Source organism: Caretta caretta, chromosome 3 (assembly GCF_965140235.1).
Source record: "Caretta caretta isolate rCarCar2 chromosome 3, rCarCar1.hap1, whole genome shotgun sequence".
NCBI lineage: Eukaryota > Metazoa > Chordata > Testudines > Cheloniidae > Caretta > Caretta caretta.
Genome location: NC_134208.1, coordinates 57,779,842 through 57,795,557, shown reverse-complemented (window position 1 = coordinate 57,795,557; position 15,716 = coordinate 57,779,842). Strand labels below are relative to the sequence as shown.

At 42.3% G+C, this 15,716-nt stretch overlaps 1 protein-coding gene across 49 annotated transcripts in view; it reads right to left on the bottom strand.

The window, feature by feature from the left end:
- The window catches only part of RIMS1 (regulating synaptic membrane exocytosis 1), a 504,482-nt gene that overhangs the window by 267,177 nt on the left and 221,589 nt on the right, over nucleotides 1–15,716 (bottom strand). For all 49 annotated transcript variants that reach the window (XM_075126529.1, XM_075126526.1, XM_075126527.1 and 46 more), the window contains one exon: nucleotides 13,569–14,440. In XM_075126529.1, the coding sequence (XP_074982630.1) occupies nucleotides 13,569–14,440 (872 nt within the window). The remainder of the gene's footprint in view (nucleotides 1–13,568; nucleotides 14,441–15,716) is intronic.

The following is a 15,716-nucleotide window of genomic DNA, read 5'->3' as shown; positions in this document are numbered from 1 at the left end:
ATATTATGCTGAGGTATCAATTCAAATTAGGTCTTATGTAAGGAAATGGAAACTGTTTGGAGGGCTACCAAGGTCAATGAGGCCTGCAAGTTAATGGGTACAGAACAACTCTATAAACTCTCAAGTATCAGAGGGGTAGCCATGTTAGTCTGGATCTGTAAAAGTGGCAAAGAGTCCTGTGGCACCTTATAGGCTAACAGACATATTGGAGCATAAGCTTTCGTGGGTGAATACCCACATCTTCAGATGCGTGTAGTGGAAATTTCCAGAGGCAGGTATAAATATGAAAGCAAGAATCAAGCTAGGGATAATGAGGTTAGTTCAATCAGGGAGGATGAGGCCCTCTTCTAGCAGTTGAGGTGTGAACACCAAGAAAGGAGAAACTGCTTTTGTAGTTGGCTAGCCATTCACAGTCTTTGTTTAATCCTGAGCTCATGGTGTCAAATTTGCAAATGAACTGAAGCTCAGCAGTTTCTCTTTGAAGTCTGGTCCTGAAGTTTTTTTGCTTTAGGGTGGCTACCTTTAAATCTGCTATTGTGTGTCCAGGGAGGTTGAAGTGTTCTCCTATAGGTTTTTGTATATTGCCATTCCTAATATTGGATTTGTGTCCATTTATCCTTTTACGTAGGGACTGTCCCATTTGGCCGATGTACATAGCAGAGGGGCATTGCTGGCACATGATGGCATATATTACATTGGTGGACATGCAGGTGAATAAACCGGTGATGGTGTGGCTGATCTGGTTAGGTCCTGTGATGGTTTCACTGGTGTAGATATGTGGGTAGAGTTGGCATCAAGGTTTGTTGCATGGATTGGTTCCTGAGTTAGAGTTACTATGGTGCGGTGTGTCGTTGCTGATGAGAATATGCTTCAGGTTGGCGGGTTGTCTGTGGGCGAGGACTGGCCTGCCTCCCAAGGCCTGTGAAAGTATGGAATCATTGTCCAGGATGGGTTGTAGATCACTGACGATGCGTTGGAGAGGTTTTGTCTGAGGACTGTATGTGATGGCCAGTGGCGTTCTGTTGGTTTCTTTCCTGGGCTTGTCTCACAGCAGGAGGCGTCTGGGTACACATCTGGCTCTGTTAATCTGTTTCCTTATTTCCTCATGCGGGTATCATAGTTTTGAGAATGCTTGGTGAAGATCTTGTAGGTGCTGGTTTCTGTCTGAGGGGTTGGAGCAAATGCGGTTGCACCTCAGCACTTGGCTGTAGACAGTGGATCATGTGGTGTGTCCGGGATGGAAGGTAACTATAGGCAGGAAAGGGGGAATAGCTTTGATTAGCTGTGATTGCAGAGCCATTGGCCATTATCTTTGAAAACTCGTGGCAAACCGGGGAAGTCCCGGATGACTGGAAAAAGGCTAATGTAGTGCCAATCTTTAAAAAAGGGAAGAAGGAGGATCCTGGGAACTACAGGCCAGTCAGCCTCACCTCAGTCCCCGGAAAAATCATGGAGCAGGTCCTCAAAGAATCAATCCTGATGCACTTGCATGAGAGGAAAGTGATCAGGAACAGCCAGCATGGATTCACCAAGGGAAGGTCATGCCTGACTAATCTAATCGCCTTTTATGATGAGATTACTGGTTCTGTGGATGAAGGGAAAGCAGTGGATGTATTGTTTCTTGACTTTAGCAAAGCTTTTGACACGGTCTCCCACACTATTCTTGTCAGCAAGTTAAGGAAGTATGGGCTGGATGAATGCACTATAAGGTGGGTAGAAAGCTGGCTAGATTGTCGGGCTCAACGGGTAGTGATCAATGGCTCCATGTCTAGTTGGCAGCCGGTATCAAGTGGAGTGCCCCAAGGGTCGGTCCTGGGGCCGGTTTTGTTCAATATCTTCATAAATGATCTGGAGGATGGTGTGGATTGCACTCTCAGCAAATTTGCGGATGATACTAAACTGGGAGGAGTGGTAGATACGCTGGAGGGGAGGGATAGGATACAGAAGGACCTAGGCAAATTGGAGGATTGGGCCAAAAGAAATCTGATGAGATTCAATAAGGATAAGTGCAGGGTCCTGCACTTAGGATGGAAGAATCCAATGCACCGCTACAGACTAGGGACCGAATGGCTAGGCAGCAGTTCTGCGGAAAAGGACCTAGGGGTGACAGTGGACGAGAAGCTGGATATGAGTCAGCAGTGTGCCCTTGTTGCCAAGAAGGCCAATGGCATTTTGGGATGTATAAGTAGAGGCATAGCGAGCAGATCGAGGGCCGTGATCGTTCCCCTCTATTCGACATTGGTGAGGCCTCATCTGGAGTACTGTGTCCAGTTTTGGGCCCCACACTACAAGAAGGATGTGGATAATTTGGAGGGAGTCCAGCGAAGGGCAACAAAAATTATTAGGGGTCTGGAACACATGACTTATGAGGAGAGGCTGAGGGAGCTGGGATTGTTTAGCCTGCAGAAGAGAAGAATGAGGGGGGATTTGATAGCTGCTTTCAACTACCTGAAAGGGGGTTCCAAAGAGGATGGCTCTAGACTGTTCTCAATGGTAGCAGATGACAGAACGAGGAGTAATGGTCTCAAGTTGCAGTGGGGGAGGTTTAGATTGGATATTAGGAAAAACTTTTTCACTAAGAGGGTGGTGAAACACTGGAATGCGTTACCTAGGGAGGTGGTAGAATCTCCTTCCTTAGAGGTTTTTAAGGTCAGGCTTGACAAAGCCCTGGCTGGGATGACTTAACTGGGAATTGGTCCTGCTTCGAGCAAGGGGTTGGACTAGATGACCTTCAGGGGTCCCTTCCAACCCTGATATTCTATGATTCTATGATTCTAATATCCTTCCACAGTCTGATTGCCTGATGGTCTGTGAAAGTGTAATGGACTCTGAATTGGATCGGAGAAGGAATTCTGCTCACCTTAACTCAGTGGGTGGGGAAAAAAGGCCACCCCAATGGGGAGGGGGATCAACATTACTGCTCCTCCCCCCAGACAAGCAGTGGTGAGGCCACCGGAATTCCCAGGTCCCAGCCTCAAGGGAGGTAGAGCAGAGACAGGAATTTGACTATTGGTGAGGTCTGAAGACTTTTCCTTGACCTATTCTTCTGCTGTTAAAAGCAGTGAATGGTTGAGAGCAATAGCACAGGGAGGCAGCCCTGACATATTTCTCCCTTTGGTCCAGGGAATGGCTGCTTGTAATATTCCTAGGGGAATGAGGAATCTCAATCTATCACTGAGGCAGCTGACTTCTTGGGGAAGCAAGGGACACCACACTCCCTAGAAACCACATGGAAAGTTGAATAGGAGAATCATGTCTTAAGTTTACACCAAGTGGTTTGCGGGTTCAAGGATAAGAAGGGGTGTGTGAAAGCTCAGTCTCATAATTTCTCAAGTTAAAATTACACAGGATGGTTGTTAAATTACTGCATATAGATTTTTAAAGGATGTAAATTGGCTTGCTAGCAGAATGTTTCTTTTCTGAAAAGGTGAAATGTGAAATTGTTAAAGGTAATGGCAAAACTGCCATCCAGGGAATAAACCTGTCCAGGCAATAGCCAATGGGCTCCCTTCAGGTGCCAGTCAGCAGCTTAGTTACGCTCAATTATGTGGGAGGGAAATGTGACAGACTGACAATTTACTACAGTATCCTGAATGAACTTCACTGAATTAAGTTAAACCTTATTTAATTAGGTTTAATACCTCTGTGGTCCATTGTATTAAAAATGCAATTGTAACTTTTCCAGAAAAATGACTAATGCAATCTCAAGAAAGTAATAGGAACTTTAAAGAGTTTTTTGGAATAGTACGTGTGAAGTGGATTTCCTAGGAAGTACCCCTGGTAAGGGGAATGCAAATAACCACTTTGAATCCACCCTTTTGAAGCTATGCTCAGAAGAGAAAAACCCATTGTCCACTAATTGTCCACCCTTGTATCTCTCTGCCTTGTATCTCTCTGCCTGCTCCAGAGACAACCATAAATGCCACTTTGCTTCCTGTACCTTCTCCCTTCTGAGATCTCTCAGCCTTTATAGGAATCACCTGACCCCTTCCTAGCTGAGTCTGATAATCAAACTGGGCTGGTTGGACCTAGGCCCCAGGCCTTTAAAGAGTCAGACCCCACTGTTATCAAATGTGGTAGCTAACACATTTTTCAAAAAAATCTTCTATTCCAATTTAGACAAGTCCAGAATGGCTTCATCTCTTCACCTTTCATACACTGATGTTTTTCATTTGGACAATTTACCCTGTGCAGTGTACCACATGGTTCTCTTTTGGCCCATTGGTTATTTATCTATTGCATATAGTGTCACAGTACTTGGAGAAATAATCTCCAGTAGGGTTTTAGAATCATAGAATATCAGGGTTGGAAGGGACCTCAGGAGGTCATCTAGTCCAACCCCCTGCTCAAAGCAGGACCAATCCCCAATTAAATCATCTCAGCTAGGGCTTTGTCAAGCCTGACCTTAAAAACTTCTAAGGAAGGAAATTCTACCACCTCCCTAGGTAACGCATTCCAGTGTTTCACCACCCTCCTAGTGAAAAAGTTTTTCCTAATATCCAACCTAAACCTCCCCCACTGCAACTTGAGACCATTACTCCTTGTCCTGTCCTCTTCTACCACTGAGAATAGTCTAGAACCATCCTCTTTGGAACCATCTCTCAGGTAGTTGAAAGCAGCTATCAAATCCCCCCTCATTCTTCTCTTCTGCAGGCTAAACAATCCCCAGTTCCCTCAGCCTCTCCTCATAAGTCATGTGTTCCAGACCCCTAATAATTTTTGTTGCCCTTCACTGGACTCTCCCAATTTTTCCACACCCTTCTTGTAGTGTGGGGCCCAAAACTGGACACAGTACTCCAGATGAGGCCTCACCAATGTCGAATAGAGGGGAACGATCAAGTCCCTCGATCTGCTGGCTATGCCCCTACTTATACATCCCAAAATGCCATTGGCCTTCTTGGCAACAAGGGCACACTGTTGACTCATATCCAGCTTCTCGTCCACTGTCACCCCTAGGTCCTTTTCTGCAGAACTGCTGCCTAGCCATTCGGTCCCTAGTCTGTAGCAGTGCATTGGATTCTTCCATCCTAAGTGCAGGACCCTGCACTTATCCTTGTTAAACCTCAACAGATTTCTTTTGGCCCAATCCTCCAATTTGTCTAGGTCCCTCTGTATCCTATCCCTACCTGCCACCGTATCTACCACTCCTCCTAGTTTGGTATCATCCGCAAATTTGCTGAGAGTGCAATCCACACCATCCTCCAGATCATTTATGAAGATATTGAACAAAACCGGCCCCAGGACCGACCCTTGGGGCACTCCACTTGATACCGGCTGCCAACTAGACATGGAGCCATTGATCACTACCCGTTGAACCCGACAATCTAGCCAACTTTCTACCCACCTCATACTGCATTCATCCAGCCCATACTTCTTTAACTTGCTGACAAGAATAGTGTGGGAGACCGTGTCAAAAGCTTTGCTAAAGTCAAGAAACAATACATCCACTGCTTTCCCTTCATCCACAGAACCAGTAATCTCATCACAGAAGGTGATTAGATTAGTCAGGCATGACCTTCCCTTGGTGAATCCATGCTGACTGTTCCTGATCACTTTCCTCTCGTGTAAGTGCTTCAGGATTGATTCCTTGAGGACCCGCTCCATGATTTTTCCGGGGACTGAGGTGAGGCTGACTGGCCTGTAGTTCCCAGGATCCTCCTTCTTCCCTTTTTTAAAGGTGGGCACTACATTAGCCTTTTTCCAGTCGTCCGGGACTTCCCCCGATTGCCATGAGTTTTCAAAGATAATGGCCAATGGCTCTGCAATCACAGCCGCCAACTCCTTTAGCACTCTCGGATGCAACGCATCCGGCTCCATGGACTTGTGCACGTCCAGCTTTTCTAAATAGTTCCTAACCACTTCTTTCTCCACAGAGGGCTGGCCACCTACTCCCCATGCTGTGTTGCCCAGCGCAGCAGTCTGGGAGCTGACCTTGTTCGTGAAGACAGAGGCAAAAAAAAGCATTGAGCACATTAGCTTTTTCCACATCCTCTGTCACTAGGTTGCCTCCCTCATTCAGTAAGGGGCCCACACTTTCCTTGGCTTTCTTCTTGTTGCCAATATACCTGAAGAAACCTTCTTGTTACTCTTAACATCTCTTGCTAGCTGCAGCTCCAGGTGCGATTTGGCCCTCCTGATTTCATTCCTACATGCCCGAGCAATATTTTTATACTCTTCCCTGGTCATTTGTCCAATCTTCCACTTCTTGTAAGCTTCTTTTTTATGTTTAAGATCTGCAAGAATTTCACTGTTAAGCCAAGCTGGTCGCCTACCATATTTACTTTTCTTTCGACACATCGGGATGGTTTGTCCCTGTAACCTCAATAGGGATTCTTTGAAATACAGCGAGCTCTCCTGGACTCCTTTCCCCCTCATGTTATTCCCCCAGGGGATCCTATCCATCCGTTCCCTGAGGGAGTCGAAGTCTGCTTTCCTGAAGTCCAGGGTCCGTATTCTACTGCATACCTTTCTTCCCTGTGTCAGGATCCTGAACTCGACCAACTCAAGGTCACTGCCTCCCAGACTCCCATCGACTTTGGCTTCCCCCACTAATTCTTCCCGGTTTGTGAGCAGCGGGTCAAGAAAAGCTCTCCCCCTAGTTGGCTCCTCCAGCACTTGCACTAGGAAATTGTCCCCTACAGTTTCCAAAAACTTCCTGGATTGTCTGTGCACCGCTGTAGTGCTCTCCCAGCAGATATCAGGATGATTAAATGACAGGTTTCAGAGTAACAGCCGTGTTAGTCTGTATTCGCAAAAAGAAAAGGAGTACTTGTGGCACCTTAGAGACTAACCAATTTATTTGAGCATGAGCTTTCGTGAGCTACAGCTCACTTCAGCTCACGAAAGCTCATGCTCAAATAGGATGATTAAAGTCGCCCATGAGAACCAGGACGTGCGATCTAGTGGCTTCTGCGAGTTGCCAGAAGAAAGCCTCATCCACCTCATCCCCCTGGTCCGGTGGTCTATAGCAGACTCCCACCACTACATCACTCTTGTTGCTCACACTTCTAAACTTAATCAAGAGACACTCAGGTTTTTCTGCAGTTTCATACCAGAGCTCTGAGCAGTCATACTGCTCCCTTGCATACAGTGCTACTCCCCCACCTTTTCTGCCCTGCCTGTCCTTCCTGAACAGTTTATAACCATCCATGACAGTACTCCAGTCATGTGAGTTATCCCACCAAGTCTCTGTTATTCCAATCACGTCATAATTCCTTGACTTCACCACAACCTCCAGTTCTTCTTGTTTGTTTCCAAGACTTTGTGCATTTGTATATAGGCACTTGAGATAACCTGCTGATCGCCCCTCATTCTCAGTATGAGGTAGGAGCCCTCCCCCCACAGACGTTCCTGCCTGTGCTTCCTCCCGGTATCCCGCTTGCCCCCTTACCTCAGGGCTTTGGTCTCCTTCCCCCGGTGAACCTAGTTTAAAGCCCTCCTCACTAGGTTAGCCAGCCTGCTCGCAAAGATGCTCTTCCCTCTCTTCGTTAGGTGGAGCCCGTCTCTGCCCAGCACTCCTCCTTCATGGAACACCATGCCATGGTCAAAGAATCCAAAGCCTTCTCTCTGACACCACCTGCGTAGCCATTCGTTGACTTCCACTATTCGACGGTCCCCATCCCGGCCTTTTCCTTCCATGGGGAGGATGGACGAGGACACCACTTGCGCCTCAAACTCCTTTATCCTTCTTCCCAGAGCCACGTAGTCTGCAGTGATCTGCTCAAGGTCATTCTTGGCAGTATCATTTGTGCCCACTTGGAGAAGCAGGAAGGGGTAGCGATCCAAGGGCTTGATGAGTCTCAGCAGTCTCTCCGTCACATCGCGAATCTTAGCCCCTGGCAAGCAGCAGGCTTCTCTGTTTTCCCGGTCAGGGTGGCAGATAGATGACTCAGTCCCCCTGAAAAGAGAGTCCCCGACCACCACCATCCGCCTCCTTCTCTTGGGAGTGCTGGTCGTGGAACCCCCAACCTCAGTACAGCATTTAATTTATGTTTGGCCTGTTATGGGAATCTATGTACACTTACACACACACTCTTCTCATACTGGATTCAAAAGGCTTAAGGGGGGAAATTAAATCTATCAGATCTTTTTTGCTATCAGTCCAATTAACATGCACTACATTTGCCTGAAACAAATGAACAGCCTTCTCAACCACTCTCTTTCTTTCAGTTTGTTGAACACTGTAACAAGGAAAAAAGCCTTGTGTTTTTGAGTCTCAGAACATTCCCAAGTACTCATTGATTTCTTTTCTTATTCTAGGCTGTCTCCAGTGATTTCCTTTTAAAAATTCTGCCAACAAACTGACAATAAGTTGGGATGACTTCTCTGGACATTATTAAAAATTCTTTCCAAAAACGACTTACTCCTAAATTATTAAAAATACTTCTAAAGTTTGGGGGTGCTTTGGAATGAATCAAAATCCCCCCAAATGGCAGGTATTTTCAAAATATGTCCCCAAGGACGATATTGCCACTCTCTCTGCAAAGTGCTTATCTCCGTCCCATCTTCAAATTACACAACTTGACCATTGTTCAGAATCAGTATACTTATGGGTTAGTTTTCAAGAACAAAGTATAAATATTTCTAGCAAAGGCTGGCTTAATGTGTTTGTCAAGTGATACTGCCTGCTTCTTACGATTGCAAGGAAGCCTTTTCTCTTTTAAATGGTAAAATGATTCCTCGGTTCCTCACAGCTCTTCTGTAAGCAAACACACTAAACACTTGGTTTTTAACAGGGGAAAATGTTTGTCAAAATATTAACATCAGATCACTAGCTTCCTTCCTCTATTTCACATCTCTCCCAGATATTTTGCAAATACAATACTCGTCTTATTGTCATTCTGTTTTAATTTTTTTCACAAACATTTAAAGGAGAGTACAAAAGACTATCATGATTACACGTTCAACGTGCTTACATGTACTCTCGCTCAGGAGATGATTTATTTATGTTGGCATTCATTTCTTGTTTGCATTAACTTTAATAGCTTGGTTTTTATTTGTAAGGCCATTCAAGCTCTAGGTTTTATTTGCATGATTTGTTATACTTTTATATCTCTGCTTGTATTATTTTGGATCCAGATTACTTATTGAACTCATATTTATATGAGGTGATGGAGTCCAGAGCATTTTTGATTTACAAACCCAAGCTTTACAACTAATCTCCTTAGGAGGCCAAATATGCAATTTCTCTCCCAGCTTTTGAGCAAATGCTAGAGGAAAGGCTGGTAAAATTCTGTCCTGGGGTTCGTCAGCCCCAGATTCTGATCTCAGTTACACTAATACAAATTAATTCTGGAGTGTTATTCCAGATTTACACTCACGTAAATATGGTCCATGAGTTTTACTATAACAGTTTTATCATTTTGCTATTGATAGATTTCCAATAATTATCTTCATTGCAATTTAAAGCATAAAAATTTTGCTCATGAGTGATTATGACTCTTTGAAAGAAAAGAGTTCCCAATGTTCCCATTGCTACACAGTTTGGTGTTAATCCCAAATGTAACAATGGATACATTGTCATAGCAATACGGGGTTTGGAAAGCTAGAGGGCCTGTTAGTAACGCTTCAGACATTTTTAACCTTTGCAAATAAACTGGCCTTGAAGTGCCACAAACTTCTAAGGGCCCTGCCTGAGGACTCACCATAAGGTCCGTCCAGAGAATTTGTTTGAAAATTTGTTAAGATAACAGCAAAACTAATAATATAAATTTATCACTGACTTTTAAGTGAAAGGGTTTAATTGCTTTATTTAAGCATCACTTCAGAAATCCAGCTTTGAGGGAATTGATTTAACAAACATATTCTATCGAACAGAAATTAATACTCAAGAGTGTGTGTGTGTGTGCGCACGCATGCATGCGTGTGTGTGCATACACATATTTAAAAATCTCATGATGCACCAATAACTGAAGATTCCCTCTCTGGAAGAGTCAATGTTAAAGACAAGCTAAAACCAATGACTTAGAGACCCCTTACTTTTGAGAGTACTTGAATCTATATCTACTTCTTTCTACATCTGTCTGGCACTTCTCTTTATAATTTATAATTGATGGAACCAAAACTTTGAATCTGGAACTTGGGGGAAGTTTGGTCCTGACGCAAAGTTTGCAGCTTGAACCCATTTTTATTTATTTTTTATTTTTTTATTTTTATTCATGATCAATTATTTTTTAAATAAGTAAAAGGGACGTAACTTTTTTTTGCCTCTTCACTTTTATTTATAAAGTGATATGACACATTTTTCATATTTTTAGAAGTAGAATCCTTGAACATGGACAAACATCAGATTAAATATGGTGAATAGGCACATATAATGTCCAATAATACAAATCAGTTTTTGGTGGATGCATCAAGTGTAACACACACTTCATAAAATTCAATGAACAAGCAAAAGTATTCTTCAGCTATTGCTGGAATTGTCTTTGGCCTCTTCATTTTCTCCTTCTGCACCCTGCTTTTAGAGGCTCTTCTCCACAAGAACAGCTTTAACAATCATTCCTATGCTGATGATTCACAAATCTACCTCTCTCTTTACTGAAAAGCTTTCTCCTCCTTCATCCAATATAGTATCTCTCTTTCTGACATCTTTTATAGATGTCCAGTCATCATCCTAAACACAACATAGCCAAAACTGAGCTCTTGATCTGCCCCCACAGCCCTCCTCTACCCTTCCTTTCCCTGTCCCTGTGGACAACACCACCATCCTTCCAGTCACATAGGCCACGAACTCTGTGTCCATCTTTGACTCAGTCCTATCACCGGAATCATATATTCAGACCATTGCTAAATCTTGCTGATTTTTCTTACACATCTCTATAAGCTGGATTTTCTTCTCTGTCTACACAACAAAAGCTCTTCTCCAAGCCACCATCATTTCATGCTTTAACTATGGCAACCTCCTCTTTACAGAACTTAACTGCTACTTGCTCTCCTCAAGTACGTTCAGAATGCGGCTGTTATAATCAGCTTTTTGGTTCATCATTCTGATCACATCATCTCCTCTTTGGGTCCCTCCACTGGCTCCCTCTTCACCTCTGCATCAAATATAAGCTCTTTTAAGGCCCCCACTCTACCAAGCTGATCTAGTAAGCTATTGTGACACCTGCCTCACTCTGGTAGAATTCCCAGCCCTTACCACCTACTTGTCAGCTTCTACCTTAAACACCTTCATGCTTTCTCTGACCTTGCCGTTTATGCATGGAAAAAATCTCCCTGATAAAATCCAAACAGCTACTTTCTCATCCTCCTTCAAATCCCTTTTGAAGACTAACATCTGCCACTATGCCTAGAAAACCTATCTTGCTGATAATAAAAAGCCAGGTGATAAGTTGTGACTATTCACACCCCTTTCATTTTTTCCCTTTCCCTACTCCCTTCCTCTCTAATCCTGCCCCCACTTAAAAAAATACAATAAAGTATAATTTTTGAACAAATTAATTATATTGACAGATTAATTTGCTTGTATTTTTTATTTCCATTGCTAACAATCTGTTTAAGTGACTTGAGTCAATACTTGCATGTGATATGAATCACTTGATTGACTGTAGATTCCTATAGGTGAAACCATTTTGTATTTTAATTATGGCACTTATCACCATGCTGAAAAGCCATAAATTACATTCAGTTAACATTAAAGATTCTCCAGTTTTGAGGCAATTCAATCATCACACCACCTTATTCCCGGACTTCCCCTACTGACGACCTACATGATTTTGCCTTACTGAATATGTTATAATGGTTGTGAGACCAAGTGGGTGAGGTAATATCTTTTATTGGACCAACTTCTGTCAGTGAAAGAGACAACCTTTCGAGCTATGCAGAGCTCTTCCTCAGGTCTCGGAAATGTATTCTGAGCGTCACAGCCAAATAAAAGGTCAATCAGATGGCTTAGCATAAATTTAGCACATATTTTAAGGTACCGTTCAAGAATACATGCTAACTACTATTGCTAAACTATCTGTTTGACCCTTTTTTAGCCGTGATACTCTGAGTACCTTTCCCAGATCTGAGGAAGAGCTCTGTGCAGCTCAAAAGTTTGTCTCTCACCAACAGAAGCTGGTTCAATAAAATATATCACCTCACCCACCTTGTCTCTCTAATATCCTGGGACCAACACAGCTGCAACAACATTACAATGCTTGTCTTATTTTTCCAGAAGTTATAAAATCTTATGCATAATTACAAGTTTAAAGTTTTTTCATGTATATAATACTTTACATAATCCTTCTTTCTTTACTTAATGTGGGGGGAAAAGGTAACTAAAACCACATAATCCCAAAGATATAGCTTCTAAACATATATACCATGATTAGCCTGCATATTTTCTTTAACTCCTGCCTGAGACTGGGACATTGGGGAAAATATGATCTATAACTGATTAAAAAGGCAAATGGCAAGTATTTAATGCAGAAAAACAAACGGCATTATGAAAGGTGAAGGATGGAAGGGTGTCCTGTTTTATCTCCATAAAATGAGCATGTGAGGGATATCAGAAGGAAAAGCATGTCAGGTAAACACACACAAACAGAGGTACAGATTAACACACTGGAATCAAGCATGTGTTCAGGAAACAAAGTCAAGACATAAAGTCAATGCAGACAACCCATTGACATTGTGACTGTAAAACACCCACAGGCAACTTCAAAATGACAAAAATAAATAATTAAGCAGTCTAAAAAGCCAAATACTACCTCTAGAGATCCTCACAGAGTCCCATTAATGCCATTTAAAGACAAGTTGTGGTAACAAAGAGATGGAGTCAGCACTTTGTCACAGCCTTTTTTGATTATTCCTACTACTACTAGTTCATCATTCATTCATTTCTACTTGTGTAAATTTTTTACCCAAGCAGAAACACTTTATTAAAAAACACAAAATGTATTGCTTAGTAGTGCTCAGTGTTACCATAAGTAGATAAAGGAAAATTGAAATGACAGGATGAAAACATTTTTTGTTTAGTTCTGGAGCATATTCACTAAAGAGACAAAATTTGGCAGACCCCTTATTTCTCCCCTAAATAATATCTCCACCCATAAATATTTTATCACTTTTGACAGTGTATTATGGCAGATTCTTGATATTTTATTAAAGTTAATAGAATTTTGTTTATTCTTATTCTGAGATTAACCAAGATGTTTTGTGAAGATCTGACATTTTATTATGATGAGTTCTGAATGTTTGTGAAACTAATTTTTCATGCCATTTGTTCCATTCACTGAAAACGTTTCACATTTTGAGAAATAAGATGAAGTGGTAAGTAAAGGGGAACAGAAACCGTAGAGAAGAGTATAAACCAAAAGCCCTCAACTTGTAATTGTTACATGAAAGAGGAGAGGGAAGGAAGGAGAAAAATCACTAGCTGATGTTAACTTTGGACTATCTCAACTCAGAATGCAAAAGAAAAAAGTTATACACCCAATTCAATGGGTATATTCAACCTCTCCCAGGTGAAAATGCTATGAGAGAAAAAAGTAAGGGGGAAACAAGAGAAAGATGAAGGTGACAGCAGAATATGTACAAAATGTTTTTCACACAGAACATGTATATAATATATGTAAAGCTCTTACCTTTTTCACTGACACTTTCACTTTCTATTTCCACGTCTTCACAGCTAGTATATTCTGGTGTTGATGCCCCTTCTTCTTCTGAGCTACTGACCGACATCTGCCTTTTCTTTCCACCTCTTTTTGATCTATGAGGCTTTGGAGGGGAAGGCCGCACTGATTCTGACTGGTCAGAACTAAGGGAATCATTCCTTAGCATGGTCTCCATTTTCTCCCGCTTTGCTTTTCGCATGAGAATAGCAGAACTAGGATCAAGGCGACTTTGTTTTTTAAAGGAATCATGGTTCTTGGATTCTAGGTGTTCTGTAGGAACTGGACTATGTCTGGGAGTTGGTGGACTATGATTAGCTAATTGTTTAGAAACAGAAATTCTTACATCACCTGGTCTTTCAATAGAGTATGATCTCTGAGTTTCCATAAGAGATTTTCTGTCCTGAGCTCCCTGTAACTGTGAGCGTTTTCCTAATTTATTCTCAGGTACCTCTGCTTCCTCCACTTCTGTATGTGCCAAAGCCACATCACTGTGTCTTCTTTCATGCCGTGCTTTAGAAACTTTTGCATGCATACGCATCTGTTGTTCCTCAGGATGTGGCTTCACAGGATACCTTGCCAGATTTGGGTCACTCCTATACCGAGTGTGATACTCATCTTCTTTCCTTTGTTTTTCCTCATCAGCTACCTTGCCTTCCTCGGGTTTTTCTGGCAAGTCTGGGTAGTCCTGTGACCTTCCTTTCTCCAGCCTTCTGCTTTCATGCCTTTCTTTACGTTCCCTGTCGTCTGCTTGTCCTTGTTGAAGTGAAGACTTTGGCACACGTTTACGCTCACTTTTTAGACCTAGTTTTCCATTTTGTTCTGAAATCAATGCTGTCTTCTTCCTACCATGGAAAGAAGTAAAACAGTGTGACAACTCTAATCATAAAAAAAGCAAACAGTGGAGCCAAAGGGTACTGGATCTGTCTAAACTGTAGGTTAGAAAAAGCTAAGTAAGCTGTGGAAAAGAACATAGAAAGATATTTCACCTACTAACAACTTGTCTTTTCAACATTGTTTCCTTCCCTTTCCAAGAGGAAATTATTCCCAGAGTGAAAACTATAAAGTTATACATTCTATAACCTCTAACTGATGCATAAACTCATAAAGAATGTTAATATAACATGGCTGAACAAACAAAGCAACCATTTACAAAAAAATTAAAAACCAAATGCATCATTGCTGGAATTGCAGCAGGATAATAGTGTGATGGCATATTTTTCTTACCATTTTTTTAAGTCAGCAGCTATGCGGGATGGTCTGGCATGACCACCTATCCACATCCCATTTCAATCACATCAGTATTATATATGTAAACACGATGAAATAGGAGATCTTTCATATATGCAGTGACATAAAGAGAATCAATATGCATATGTGAAGAAGTTCAACAGAAGGAGTCTATCCAAAGACAATATTTGATCTATCTTGCTTTATTTTACTTAACCCTAAAGAAAATAAGTAACCATTTCACATAAATCTACAGATTAAAAACATCAAAATAGGCCTTTTGGATTAGTGGAATTTCCATTTTTGGTAATGGGAAAGTACAACACATTTTAATGCATTACTTTATATACAGCCCGAATGTACAACAAAATGAAACTGCCTGAAAATTATGTTTTTTTATTTCGAGGATTTTTCAATCCTAGTCCTTCTTCACTTGGCAAACTGGAGTTGGGTTTCTGATTCAAATGTATTTCTTCTCGGATCTCCCAATCATAATAGATTTACCATTTTTTTACTGTATCCTATATAAATCCAGGATGCATACTTTGGAAAACATATCGGAGAGTCTGTGTCTGAAAAGTTTATGTGAATACCCAATAAAACTGTCCTGGGACCATGTAGCACAGTGGTCACCCCGCTCCAGCCCTGAAGGGGTTAAAGTAGCCCTGGAGAGGACTGCGGCTGGGGAACAGCTAGGCTGATTGGAGAAGCAGCCACAGCTGGGGCCACGCTCCAATCAGGGCCCAGCTGGCCCTTAAAAGAGGAGGCCAGAAGCTGGAGGAGTCTCACTCTAGCCCTGGAGTGGGAAGGGCTAGCTGCCTGGAAGCAAGGAACCTGAGATGGAGCAGTGCTGGGGAATAGGGCGAGGGAGCCTGGGAGCTCCAGCCTGGT